We start from the raw sequence: 13,359 nt of genomic DNA, 5'->3' as shown, positions 1-13,359 counted from the left end.
CGTCCCTGCTTAAAATTTTTATCATGAAGGAATTTAGCATTCTTTGTTGTCTGCATAAGAATTTACTAGGTTTTGGGGTTTAAAATTGCCGCCTAATATTTTTTGAAAATGTGATGTTCCTAGCTGACACTTCAAGGGTGAATAACTAGATAACATAAAAATTGAATCAATTTAGTAGCTGACGTTCATAAACATGTAAAAGCTTGTCTTTGGTTTAGTGATGTTGCTAATGTTGTAGCTGTGACTATTATACTATAACTCGTTTCTTTTACACTATAAAAGCTTTGTTATGAAGCATGCACATTCGCTGTGGCTGATTGTTTACAGGAAGGTGGAGTTCTGGAGGTTTCTGGTTCACCAACAGAAAAGGCCATTCTTCAGTGGGGAATTAATGTAATTCAGTTAATTCCATTTTTCTTGTTACTTGATTCTTTGTTCTCTTCATTGAATTGATTTAATTAATTGCTATGTCTCCTGTAGCTTGGGATGGATTTCAAAGCTGCAAGATCAAATTCAGTGATAATTCATGCCTTTCCATTCAACTCAGAGAAAAAGCGAGGTGGTGTCGCTCTGAAACTGGTAACTGGATAAATCAATTCAGATATTTTATGTGTACATATATATGATACTTATATAAGTGAAATATTGGTTGGCATAGGGCAAAAGACAACAAAGGAAATTTATTTTGAAGATAAGATATTAAGTGATTAGATAATAAGCAAACATATCTTTATCACTACAGTTCCAAAAGCTGCATTAGATGATCAATCACAAATGTCTTTATTTTATGTTCTCTCTTACTAATTATGAGACTTGAAGCACATTTCTAAACGTTCCAGTCCTTATGTTGAGGTTCGTAGTATTAGCTTTAAGGTTGTACTCTCATTTTGTGATATATAAAAAGGGGAAGCAAGTTCTGTTATATGTGGGCTTCATGTATTTATTCACTATACTTCAAAATCATTATATTGCAGTCGGATTCTGAAGTTCATGTGCACTGGAAAGGGGCTGCAGAAATAGTCCTTGCATCTTGTACAAGTTACATTGACACAAATAATCATGTGGCACCAATGGATGAAGATAAGGTTTTCTAATACAGTTCCTTTTCTTTGTTACATAGCTATCCCTTCAACCCGCTCTTTTATCAACTTCTGTTTTTTGTTACTTTTAGTTTCTAAGGCAAAAATGTTTGTAGTTTCCAAGGAACAAAAAAAAAAGAAAAAATGCAAGCTTATTTCAAAGTGATAAGAAATATACTTGATAGTTTGTAGCAAATGAAAAGCAAAACTTTTTCTGGAGTATCGGTATTTTTTTAAATTTTTTAAACATCATCTCTGCCGTTAAATAAAATTATTATCATCTGCAGTCATTGCTTTTTAAGAAAGCAATTGAAGATATGGCTGCCAGAAGCTTGCGGTGTGTTGCTATTGCCTACAGGCCATATGAAATGGCGAAGGTTCCAAGTGATGAAGAGGAATTGTCGAGTTGGAAGTTACCAGAGGGAGACCTTATTTTACTGGCTATTGTCGGTATCAAGGTACTGATGAGTTGTTCACCCTTTCATAATAATTGAACTTTAGCTTTTCACATAAATAAACTATTTGGTTAAAAATGAAAATGACAGGTTTTTCATTCTGGAAATCAGATTCTGAGTGTTAGAAATGATTTATTTTTTCACCAAATAGGGAAAAGAACTTGCTGTTTTCACTAGATGTCAGTTCTTTAGCTGCACATACTTGTATACATGGTGAGAAAAGTTCCCTTAAGATGGTACTTTTGAATATGAATAATCAATTTAACTATTTGGAAAATGAGGGATCACTTGCTGGTCAAAAGACTTTTCTTCTCACAATCAGCAGATTCTCGGTGGCAGTTGTCTGACTATATCTATTGGCGAAGGCCATAATCTTGTTCCTAAAAATGTACTTCCATGTAGTTCTGGGAGGTCGACTTCGATAGTCTCTATTAATTTTGTGTATGTTTTGGTGTCCGAGTATCATACATCTCCCCATAATTATGTCATATGTTGAAAGGTTATCATTTTTCTCCCATTTTTCGGGGCAATACATCTCTGGATCAATTTTAAATGTCTAAAGCACTTATTTCATGTATAAAATAGATCTGTGTAAACTTTTATGCAAGTCTATTATATTTTGATACATGCATGTTTATTATACTTAGTCACTTAGTGTGTTTATCTATGACATAGGATCCTTGTCGTCCTGGCGTGAGAGAGGCAGTTCAATTATGTATTAATGCTGGTGTTAAGGTATATACATCTCTCAAGCACATTCATGTCAGTTTTCTCTTATATTTATGTTATCAATTAGCATGTTTCTATCCTTGATAATATTTTTTTCGCGCATCTTTTTCACCCCATCATTTCCTCCTTCACTTTGGCTCTTCTTATAAGCTCAGAAGATCAACACATCAGTGCAGATAAACCATCTTAAATGCAAGTATTTGTGCAATAAGTCTAAACATGCTTTCCGCCAAAATTTCTTATGTCCAATTTGAAAGATGGGCAAATTGATGCTGTTTGCATCTGGGAGTAGCCATATTTTGTCAATAATTTTGCTGCTTCCTTTTAATGTTTGCACTGGCCAAAGCTGTTTATTTAAATTCTCTACCATACTTATTTAGAAAAGTTTTTATTTTTCCATGGCATTTTATCTCAAATATTTTTTCTTATAGCCGTCAGATATTCTGATCTTGTGCAGAACTAGTTGTTCACACCCATAGTTCTGCTCCATTAGTTTGAATAACATTTCAAGAACTATTTTTCTGACACAGTAGAAAATTTTGTGTATATTGTGACGACATCAGACCTTGTTTATTATCTTGTCCAGATAGCCCACAGATATTAGTGTGGAAATGATGTTTACCTTAATTTGAGTTGGACTGAAACTTTTATCTAATTGATTATGTGATGGCTTAACAATATTTTTACACTTATACATCAGTAGAATGTGATTTCACTAATGGGATTTTTGGTCTTTGTAATGTGTTTATCTGCTGATTTAGCCATGAAGCTTCTTAAGTGTTCCATTTTTTTTGAATATCGTTTTAACAATTTAATAGGTTCGGATGGTCACTGGTGACAATCTTCAAACAGCTAGGGCAATAGCTTTGGAGTGTGGGATATTAGGATCCAATGCAGATGCTACTGAGCCTAATCTTATTGAAGGAAAGAAATTCCGTGATTTGTCCGACACACAGAGACTAGAAGTGGCTGACAAAATTTCTGTAAGAGCTGTAAATAATCTTGGCTGCTGTTCGTTTGTGCTAGTTGTTAAGGGACACTGATGACTTCTTGTATGATCAGGTAATGGGCAGGTCAGCTCCAAATGATAAACTCTTGCTTGTGCAAGCACTGAGGAAGAGGGGACACGTAGTTGCTGTTACTGGAGATGGAACTAATGATGCTCCAGCACTACATGAGGTTTGATTCTTTGCTGGTATTACTGGTTCATTTTATTAGTTTGATTAGAAAAATTAGATTATAAGTAACTTTTAAGATGGCTTTTTTTAATCTGTGACTACCTACTTTTAAAAATGCCATCTTATAAGCTACTAAGCTCACCGGACACAATTTGTGTCTGAACCATGTTGTGGTTAGGTACAAATTTCATCTGTACAAGTCAACTTTTATTCGGTAGGATAAAATGAAATTTTATTTAGTCTATCTTTGGTTTAGTGTGTACAAGATGGTTGATTTCATACTCACAAGTCCTTGTTAACTTTGTCTGTAACAACTGCTGGTATATCAGTTTCATTGTCCTAGATAGATATGTTTATGGAATTCAGAAAAGATCAAATTAAATTGACTAGAAGTCTGAACTGTATTAAATTGGAGGTAAGTTCTGTAAATGAACATTTGAATAATCTGTGTCCATGAATCTCATTATAGTACTTGCTGTATAGAAGAGTAGCAGAAGAATATTAATCTTGTCAAAGACTTCTATGTTGCATTTTATTTAGTCTTGTTTTTACTTCTTCAGTTCATATGATCTGATCTGTAATTCTATCGTGGTGTAGGCAGATATAGGTCTTGCAATGGGTATCCAAGGCACTGAAGTTGCTAAAGAGAGCTCAGATATTATCATACTGGATGATAATTTTTCCACGGTGGTAAAGGTCAGTCACCATTTCACAATATGATGCCACTTATTGTAATTTTCTCATCATAAATGAACTCTAAGCAATGCTTGTTCATACGCTATCAAGCAAAAACTACTTCAATTTCCTTCAGTCAGGAACATGGATAATATTGCTTCAAATGAAATTAAAACCACCTTACAAGGTGATTGTATCAGTTCAAATCTGTATATTATCATTTATCATCACTCTTAAGATTTCTTCTGGATGCTTCAAGTTTTTCTTCAGCTTCCATGGAGTTACAAGGACCTTCCTCTGGTTGTCTCGATTTTAAACTAAATAGTCATTCATACATAAAAAAATCAATGAGCTTGTTATCAGTTTTTCCATAATTCATGGATCCCTGACCTCCATAACAGCTGTAAGGATAGGGCATGATGGTTTACAGGTTTTGCAGTTGGGTGTTTGTGTTGCAGTTGTTAAGACTTGGGGTCCATCTTAATAAGGTCAACCTTGTTAAGAGGAGTGTCCCAATCCTTTATATATTGGTCATTATTTCGGTATTTTACCGATGTGGGATTATATTCCCTTAACATGCCCCCGCAAGATGGTGGCTCTTTTGAGCAGACCAATCTTGAAATCCGTGTACTCATTTTTAGAGACTTAATCGGATCGAATAGCTCGTTGGAACTTAATGGGCTCTGATACCATGTGAAGATTTGGGGTCCATCTTAATAAAGGTCAACCTTATTAAGAGGAGTGGCCCAAGATCTATTTAAATTGGCCAATATTTCGGTATTTAACCGATGTGGGATTTATTCCCTTAATATGTCCCCGCAAGATGGTGGCTTTTTTGAGCAGACCAATCTTGAAATCCGTGTGCTCATTTTTGAGACTTGATCGGATCAAATAGCTCGTTGGAGCTTATTGGGCTCTGATACCATGTTAAGACTTGGGGTCCATCTTAATAAGGTCAACCTTGTTAAGAGGAGTGTCCCAATCCTTTATATATTGGTCATTATTTCGGTATTTTACCGATGTGGGATTATATTCCCTTAACAGCAGTGGGGGTAGATTTTTGTCTACATGTCTGGTTAAAGACTTAAAGCCTTTCAGAATTGAATTATTGTGATTTCTCAGTACATTTTTTGTGAATTGCAGGTCGTGAGGTGGGGAAGATCTGTGTACGCAAATATACAGAAATTTATTCAATTTCAGCTCACAGTTAATGTTGCTGCCCTGATAATCAATGTAGTGTCTGCGGTTTCTTCTGGTAATGTCCCACTAAACGCTGTGCAGGTTCGTAATCTCTCGCTCCACCTGCTAGCCTCTGTGGTCGTAGATCTCTCAGCTGTTTCTTATGTGGGTGTGAGTACCTGTGTAGTAACTTCCACATTCTATTTCTTCTACACAGCTTCTGTGGGTAAATCTTATCATGGATACACTAGGAGCTCTTGCACTTGCAACGGAACCTCCCACTGATCATCTCATGCGTAGAACTCCCGTGGGTAGAAGGTTAGACTTACCAGCTATTATGTAATGTTCTAAAATCGTTTACATAATTTAAAAATTGGGTTTATTACTTACCATGTCTGGAAAGTTCAGACTACTCTTCTCCCTTCCTGGCATACCGAAAGAGAAATGATTAATTTAATATTCTTTTTGGAGTGCTGCTTTTACATGTTAGGTGGTAATCATAGTGGACTATTGCCCATTGAAAAATTAAATTTTATCATAATTAGAATTATTTTTGTATGTGTGCTGTGCAATCACTGTGTTATTGTAGATATGTTTTCTTTGTATCTTTGTACACCTTAGTACCCATGTCAGTCAGATATTCTCGTATGAAACTGATTCTTGATCCCTCTAAAAAAGGAAAAAGAGAATGAAAACAGAAATAAGATATATTAGTGCTATAAGAACTCCCTCGTCCTATCATATTATTAAACACATAACCTTAATTATCTGCCAAAGATTATTGGTAATAATAGCAAAATTCTGAAACCAATTTTGATATTTAAAGGCGTGCTCGGCTCTGAGATGGAAACAGAATGGCAGATAAGTCTTTAACCATGTGGAAGTGGGATGGGTTGCATGAAGGGTGAATTTTTCTGTGATGTGAATTTCATATTGAATCCTTGTTGATTAAGATACCGCTGCTATTTTAGGGAACCTCTCATAACAAATATCATGTGGAGGAACTTGATCATACAGGTACAAGTTTTTGTGACTTTTTTTATTACGATTTAGAGGCTATGAATAGAAAATAGACTCTTTTTTTTTAGGGGGTTTTGCTGTAATCTCTATTGGTGGTTCAATAATTTCAGGCTCTATATCAAGTGACGGTTCTCCTCATCCTCAATTTTGGCGGAACAAAAATCTTGAATTTAGAGCATGACACGAGTGACCATGCATTCAGGGAGAAGAATACGCTGATTTTTAATGCATTCGTTTTCTGCCAGGTAATTACACTGTTTGGTTCATAAGTATTTCAGGTCTTTGATTTCTGCTTTGGAATGTGATTTAACTGATATCGTTTGATGTTTATGATTTCAGATATTTAATGAATTTAATGCTAGAAAGCCTGATGAGATTAATGTGTGGAAGGGAGTAACCAAAAATCGTCTTTTCATGGGTATTGTTGGCCTAACCCTTCTGCTCCAGGTAAATGCGAACATCTTTGCTCTTTCTAGAAGCAAATTTTCTTTTCAGTCTCTGCATCTTCGCTGATTTCATATATCTGCTATTGTTATCCAGGTGATAATAATTATGTTTCTTGGGAAGTTCGCTTCTACTGTTCGACTCAGTTGGAAGTTGTGGCTCGTTTCCATAGCCATTGGTGCTATCAGGTTCGTTTGTCATTGAAGTGTCGGTCTATGACTTTCATCCGTTTAGCTTGCTCATAATTCTTGTATCTCATTTGTAAATTCACCGTTACTTCTTCACCAGCTGGCCACTTGCAGTCATCGGAAAACTGATTCCCGTACCCAATAGGCCTTTTAGCGAATTCTGTACAAAGAGATCGCATCAATAAAGAGGTAAATACAACTTTTTGTTCGCTCTTAGAGAAATGTCCATCCTGGCTGGTGATGGGGACGACGTGTTTATTGTCAGTAAGAAGCATTTATTTAAATGTGTTTTCGCAGGTTGACTCTACCGCATGGTTTTCTTCGCCAAAGTGATCGACATAGTGTGCTAACATTTTCATAGATAGAATATGAAGTTTTTGGGAGTGCTGAAATATTGTGCTATTGAAAACGTCGTAGCTTCTTGATATGGGTACAGTTCTATTACGTTAGCTGATTTACATGTTTTCTGAATGTTTAACGTATTGTGTTTTGGGGATACCAACGAAGAAGTGCCATGTAATTAGCTTGCCGCTTTCTGGTTGGTTTATTCTCATCTTATGCAGTTTTATGTCATTTTATTGAAAAAGTTCAAATCTAACTTTTATTGTTTAAGATTGTTTTTTGTATAAGTCATGAGATTTTCGGTTTGATGCTTTGAATCACTCAATTGTGGAAAAAAATAATTTTCAAACTCTCTCTTGATAACCTTAAACATGGGAAATCACGAATCTCTTTCAGCCAAAACATGATCTCCAGATAAATAAAACGGAAAAGAACATTTGCTCTGGATAATCTTAGGTATTTCGTTTACAGCAACAAGAATAAGGGAAATGGCTGTCTTAGCTATGTATGGAGAATCATGATCATTTGCAGATGCGGAATCTCTTTCGGCCAGAACAAGTATTTGTGCTTTCCCGTAGACAATTTTAATCCTCGCTACACAGGTATGAAATTTGCTTGGATAGGCTGGTACAAATGCATCACTTTGCGAACAAATGTAGAAATCAGATAATTTTTTTTATATATGGGACCTTACAAATCCATAAACCTCGCTGACGTAGCGGAAGGTTATAGGAAAGATGAACACAAGTCTTATAATATTAAAAAAACTCAAAAAAAAATTAATTCTCTCAATCAATGCGGCCACAAGGACTTACAATGCTTTATATAGGAAAAATCCTAGGAAAATTTGGAAAAATAAAAAAATAATAAATTGTATTTTTTGTCAAAACTGGAAAAAAAAAATCAAGATAATGGTAAAATTGAAATTTCAAACCGAATTTAAATCAGACTTATATTGAATGAGACATAACAAAAAAAAAAAAAATTTATCAAAAAAGGGAAAAATAAAAATTGAAAAAAGGCTTAAAAGAAGGTCTAGATGAAGGAATTTGCTCGAAATTGGACCTACCACTCCTAAGTCTTGTTCATTAGCCTGTTTTTAATCAAATTTAACTAAAATTTCGTAAAAAAAATGACAAGCCAAAATATTTTCAAAAATCAAAAAGTTGTCTATTTTTGCTTGCGCCAGTTCCACTTTTTTCATAAAGTTCAGGCATCATTGCATCCTATTACAATAGAAGGAGAATAGATTAAACATAGAACTTCGAAAACAAGAAAGGCTTCAATGGTTATGCAAAAACATAAGTTTATGACGAGAGAATAAACGTGATGGAGTGCTGAAAGGGAAGGGAAATGGTGAGCAAGAAGAATCCGAAATTATTTTACATCTATCATGCTCTAAAAAGGCTGCTATGCCTTTATTAGAGAAGTAACAGCTTGTGTACCAAATCTGTTCATGGGATCTTTTGAAATAGCAAAAGGGCATGGCCTAAAAAATGAAACAAACAGATGGTTGATTGATGGTGGACTTCTGGGGCTAATAATCAATCAATGGAGGTTGTTGATTATTTGCTGACCTTTAGTCAGCCTACACAACACTTCGTCTCGTTCGTGAAAAAATATCTGCAACTAAGGTACGTTGGAGTCGAAACACTCTTCGTGCCGATACAATACAATATTTCAATAATTCAAAACGACAATTAATTATGGATTTTCAACAATATGGAGATGTTATATCTTTAACTTCTGATATATGAGAAGGGGTTAATAAAAGAGCATATATAGCTACAACCGCACACTATATAAACCCACTTTCGTGCATACATAAAAAAGTTATTGCTTTTAGAATTATTGAGTTTCTTCACAATGCTAATAATATATATAATGTTATTATCAGTATTGTTAGAGAATATAATTGCGAGACTAAAATTCGGTCTTTTACTTTTGATAATGCTAGTGTTAATAAGGTAATCGTCGATAAATTGTGTAGGACACTTCAACCTGATTTTGGTAGGTATTTGTTTTATATTCGTTGTGCGTACCATATCTTGAATTTAATTGTGCAAGATGGCTTAAAACATATAAAGGATGAATTTCAAAGAATTAGGAATGCTATATATTACGATCTCTCCTAGTAAAAAACAAGCATTTGAAGATTTTTGTGTCGAACTAGGGGTGACGACTGCTAAAACATTTGTTAATGATGTAGGCCATAGATGAAACTCTACTTACTTGCTATTAAAGTCATATGAAAATTTTGAACATTTAATAACTGACTTTTATAACAATAGGCACGTTAGAAGTGATGATGATGGTATGTTGAATGAATCTGATTTGGTTTTAGCTTTGAAAGTTAAACGATTTTTGACATCTTTTTATGAGACCACAAAGATTTTATTCAGCGTTTATTATCCCACAAACTGTATGGTGCTTGAACGCCTTTATATAATTGCAAGAATGTTCCATAAATATAAAAATGATCTTACTTTTAGTGAGATTATAATTGCTATAGAATTAAAGTTTAGAAAATATTGGAAAGAACTGTCTATGTTATTTCCTTTAGCATGCGCAATAGACCCCCGATATAATATTTCGGGAACTAAATACGTAATTGATCAAATCAATAGAGGTTTAATACTTGATACACCTGTCACCTATGAGAATTTAGAGTAAACATTATGTGGAATGTATGATTTATATGCGGAAAGAATGGGTGCGAATGTCAGTCGGGTACCCTCTGCACCTACTCACTCGGCTGAAATTGAAGAAGATGATACCGAAATAATAAATTTATTTCAAGGCATTAATACATTTAGATATGATACAACTGTAATGTGTTCATCTAGTGCTATGTCGTCTACATTTGCATCTCATCAAATATCGGCCACAACTCAAAATGCGATGCTTGTTGAATTAATTGATTACTTTAATCATAATATGCCAATAGACAAAACAATTAAAAAAAAGTTCAGAAGAAGTAATTGAATTCTGACGAAAGTATGAAAGATGTTAGTCAATTGTTTCTGTAATTACGAAAGATGTGCTGACACATTTAGTTAGCACTGTTGCTTCAGAATCTGCTTTTAGTGCGGGTAAAAGGGTTTTGACCGATATCAGGAGCCAACTGAAGGAAGATGTTTTGGAAGCATTAATGTGCTTGAAGGATTGACAGGACGCTCATTTTCGACACAAGATAAATACGCTAAAATTGCATGTTGTCATATAAGTGATATTTGATTTAATTATATTAATTAAAATTTCCTTATTTTTTAATCGTTAAATTTAATTTTCTTTAAAAAAGTGTACACATTACAACAAGTTGTTTGTGTACAATTTTTAACTCCACCTACTTAAAATTGATATAGCCGGTCTCGAGCTAGGATAAAGGAGGAAGGTTTACATTCTATCTACTTTAAAAGGAAATCGAAAAAAATGTATTTTTTGTAAATGTATTTCAAAAAACAATTCGTCTTCATTATATAAATATTTTATACTTTATAAAAAATATTACAATATGACATAAATGGAAAAAGAAAAAAGTGTTTTCATTAAATCATTTGTATTTTTTGACACTTTTTATTTTTTTTAAAAGTGTTTTCATTACATTATTTATGTTTTTCTCTATTTAAAAAAAACGAAAAAGATGAGGAGCTCGCGAGCCAAACCTTGGCTCGGCCCACGAGCTCGTGGATCAAGCCGAGCTCAAGCTCAACGAGCCACGAGCGTGAGTCGAGCTCATGAGGTTAAGGGCCGAGCCGACAGATGCATCATATTGCATGACTAGTGATGCTGGCACAATTTCCTATAGAAAAATTTGGATCTCGTCCTATTTTCATTTGTCATTCAATTTTAAGAATTTCTTTCTCCTTATATTTTTTTAGGATAATCATAGTATATTTGTGCATTCTCGTTGAAATAAAAAATAGTATAGAACATCAGGAAGCACGATTAGATGTGATCAAAACAAAACGAAAAAAGTAGATAAAAGTTACGACCTGATTTCTATGTCCAAAGTGTTAAAATATATGTACTGTGCACTTTCAGCGAGCCTACACCCACGTCCCCAAGATTCGAACACAGGTCCTGCCTCTTAAAAGAGGCTTAAATTGAACCCTATGCCCAACCAAAGCGATAGTACGTATGTTTTAACAGCTTGGGCCAAATTCAATTGGTATTAGAATTCAATTTAAGCCTCTCTTAAAGTGAGAGTCGTGTTTGAATCATGGGGATGCAATAGAAGGGTAAGTGGCGTTGGGTTCACCCAAAGCAGACGGCTTGGACATAAAGATCGGGTCGTTAGAAAAAAATTAAACACTACATAATTTGTACATTATAAGAACCACATTTCAAAATTGACAAACTCGCTAAAAAATTTCATAAATCAGGGGATAAATCATAATATTGAACATATAATTATAATATAATATCTACTAAATTTGGATTAAATATACTTTACTAAATTATCTCCTACAAATCAGTTACTATACTACATTTAAAAGATATTTCTCACTCTCCTCTCACAGTCTAATGAGATTTTCTCTCTACAAATCCCCGCTTGCTAAGAATCTCCAAAATCACAAAAATTCACCATTTATCCTCGATTTCGATGCACAATCAATGAATAAGATCACAATTCGATCGACATGCTTCTGATTTTTACTGCTATGGAAAAGTTGAAACTTGGATGTGACGGAATTGGATTTTCCCTAAGCAATAACTGAACTTCTGTGGTTTGATTTCGAAGGTAAACTTATAATCACCGTTAATCCTCAATTTTAAGCCACGGTCGTTAAATGAGGTCACAAACCTATCAACATACTTCTAATTTTCATTTGTCTAGAGAAGTTGAAGCTCGACTGTAGAAGAATTGGATTTTCGTTAAACAAAAATTAAGCTTCTATGATCTAATTTCGAAGGTAAACTTATAATAACTTAATGTAAGCTTCTGATTTTGAAGACACCAATGTTTTCGATCCAAATAAAACATTTTTCCAATCATGATCAGAGGTTTCTCGTTGGGAACAATAACTTGCATTTTAACCAACGTGCGACTTGTGTTTTTTCATTAGCCATTGATAGATTTTAAATTCTATTTTCAATTTACAGTTATGGACCTACTGTTATGTGAATATCTATGATCGTTTATGTGATTCATTCACATTGATACATATTTCTATTAGTAGTGACTAGTTCTGACTACTAAATTGAATGGTTTGCGACCTATATGATAAAGGCCTTGACAATTCACAAGTTGAATTAGTTTAATTTGTGATCAATGTCATTGCATTGAAATTGATTCTCTGTGATCCTACAATTGTTGACTGTATGTAAATATATTTACATTTAAATATGAAATTTCGTGCCCTTTATTGATCAATCTGTGACTTCTTTATCCTGATCTGTAACCAATATCATTGCATTCAAATCGACTCTCAATGAACCTACATGTCTTGACTGTATGTCAGTATGTCCATATTAAATGTGAAAATGTGTCCTTGACTGATCTATGTTTGACATATTATGTCAATATGTTATGCTATTAACCATCTCCGTTACATCTAAATGTTTCTTGATTTAGTGAATTAAATGTAACATGCTATTTCTATGAGATTAAGAATGGCAGTTTTGCACGTTTGCTTGTTGTATGGAGGTCACACATCACTTATACTAGTGAATGATACATGCGAATTTGATGAATTAGTTGAGCTTGTTATTTCAAAATTGGGTCTTAATCATACAAAAGTAGCTTTGACAATTACATATTCTTTAGATTCTATTTTACCTTCAATCCAAATTCTGAGCAATAATAATGTCTTAACGTATTTGAGCTTGTTATTTCAGAATTGGGGCTTAATCATGCAAAAGTAGCTTTGACAATGACATATTCTTTAGATTCTATTTTACCTTCAATCCAAATTCTGAGCAATAATAATGTATTAACGTATTTGAGGTTAAAATCTTTGGATGGGACTGTATCGAGTTATCCTATTGTGATTGATGTTATTACTACAAATTCATGTAAGTCGAGATATACATTACAATGCCAAGAGTCATTGACTACTTTCGTTGA

General features: G+C 33.9%; 1 protein-coding gene across 6 annotated transcripts in view; it reads left to right on the top strand.

The window, feature by feature from the left end:
* Nucleotides 1–13,359, top strand: part of LOC111376275 (calcium-transporting ATPase 8, plasma membrane-type-like) — a 48,726-nt gene extending 35,367 nt beyond the window's left edge. For 4 of the 6 annotated variants that reach the window (XM_022999223.1, XM_022999224.1, XM_022999222.1 and 1 more), the window contains 16 exons: nt 328–393; nt 481–579; nt 975–1,085; nt 1,367–1,537; nt 2,210–2,269; nt 3,082–3,246; nt 3,326–3,442; nt 4,039–4,137; nt 5,260–5,397; nt 5,513–5,613; nt 6,267–6,312; nt 6,426–6,560; nt 6,655–6,762; nt 6,856–6,947; nt 7,048–7,136; nt 7,245–7,559. In XM_022999223.1, coding sequence (XP_022854991.1) covers nt 328–393; nt 481–579; nt 975–1,085; nt 1,367–1,537; nt 2,210–2,269; nt 3,082–3,246; nt 3,326–3,442; nt 4,039–4,137; nt 5,260–5,397; nt 5,513–5,613; nt 6,267–6,312; nt 6,426–6,560; nt 6,655–6,762; nt 6,856–6,947; nt 7,048–7,132 — 1,593 coding nt within the window. In that variant the 3' untranslated portion in view covers nt 7,133–7,136; nt 7,245–7,559. Of the gene's footprint in view, nt 1–327; nt 394–480; nt 580–974; nt 1,086–1,366; nt 1,538–2,209; nt 2,270–3,081; nt 3,247–3,325; nt 3,443–4,038; nt 4,138–5,259; nt 5,398–5,512; nt 5,614–6,266; nt 6,313–6,425; nt 6,561–6,654; nt 6,763–6,855; nt 6,948–7,047; nt 7,137–7,244; nt 7,560–7,760; nt 7,971–13,130 lie in introns of those variants that run through there. The other 2 variants (XR_002699441.1, XR_002699440.1) reach the window with 2 other exon arrangements.

This window comes from Olea europaea, unplaced genomic scaffold, assembly GCF_002742605.1.
Source record: "Olea europaea var. sylvestris unplaced genomic scaffold, O_europaea_v1 scaffold1480, whole genome shotgun sequence".
In the NCBI taxonomy this organism is placed as follows: domain Eukaryota; kingdom Viridiplantae; phylum Streptophyta; class Magnoliopsida; order Lamiales; family Oleaceae; genus Olea; species Olea europaea.
The sequence above is the reverse complement of the archived record's forward strand: the minus strand, read 5'-3'. Positions and strand labels throughout refer to the sequence as shown.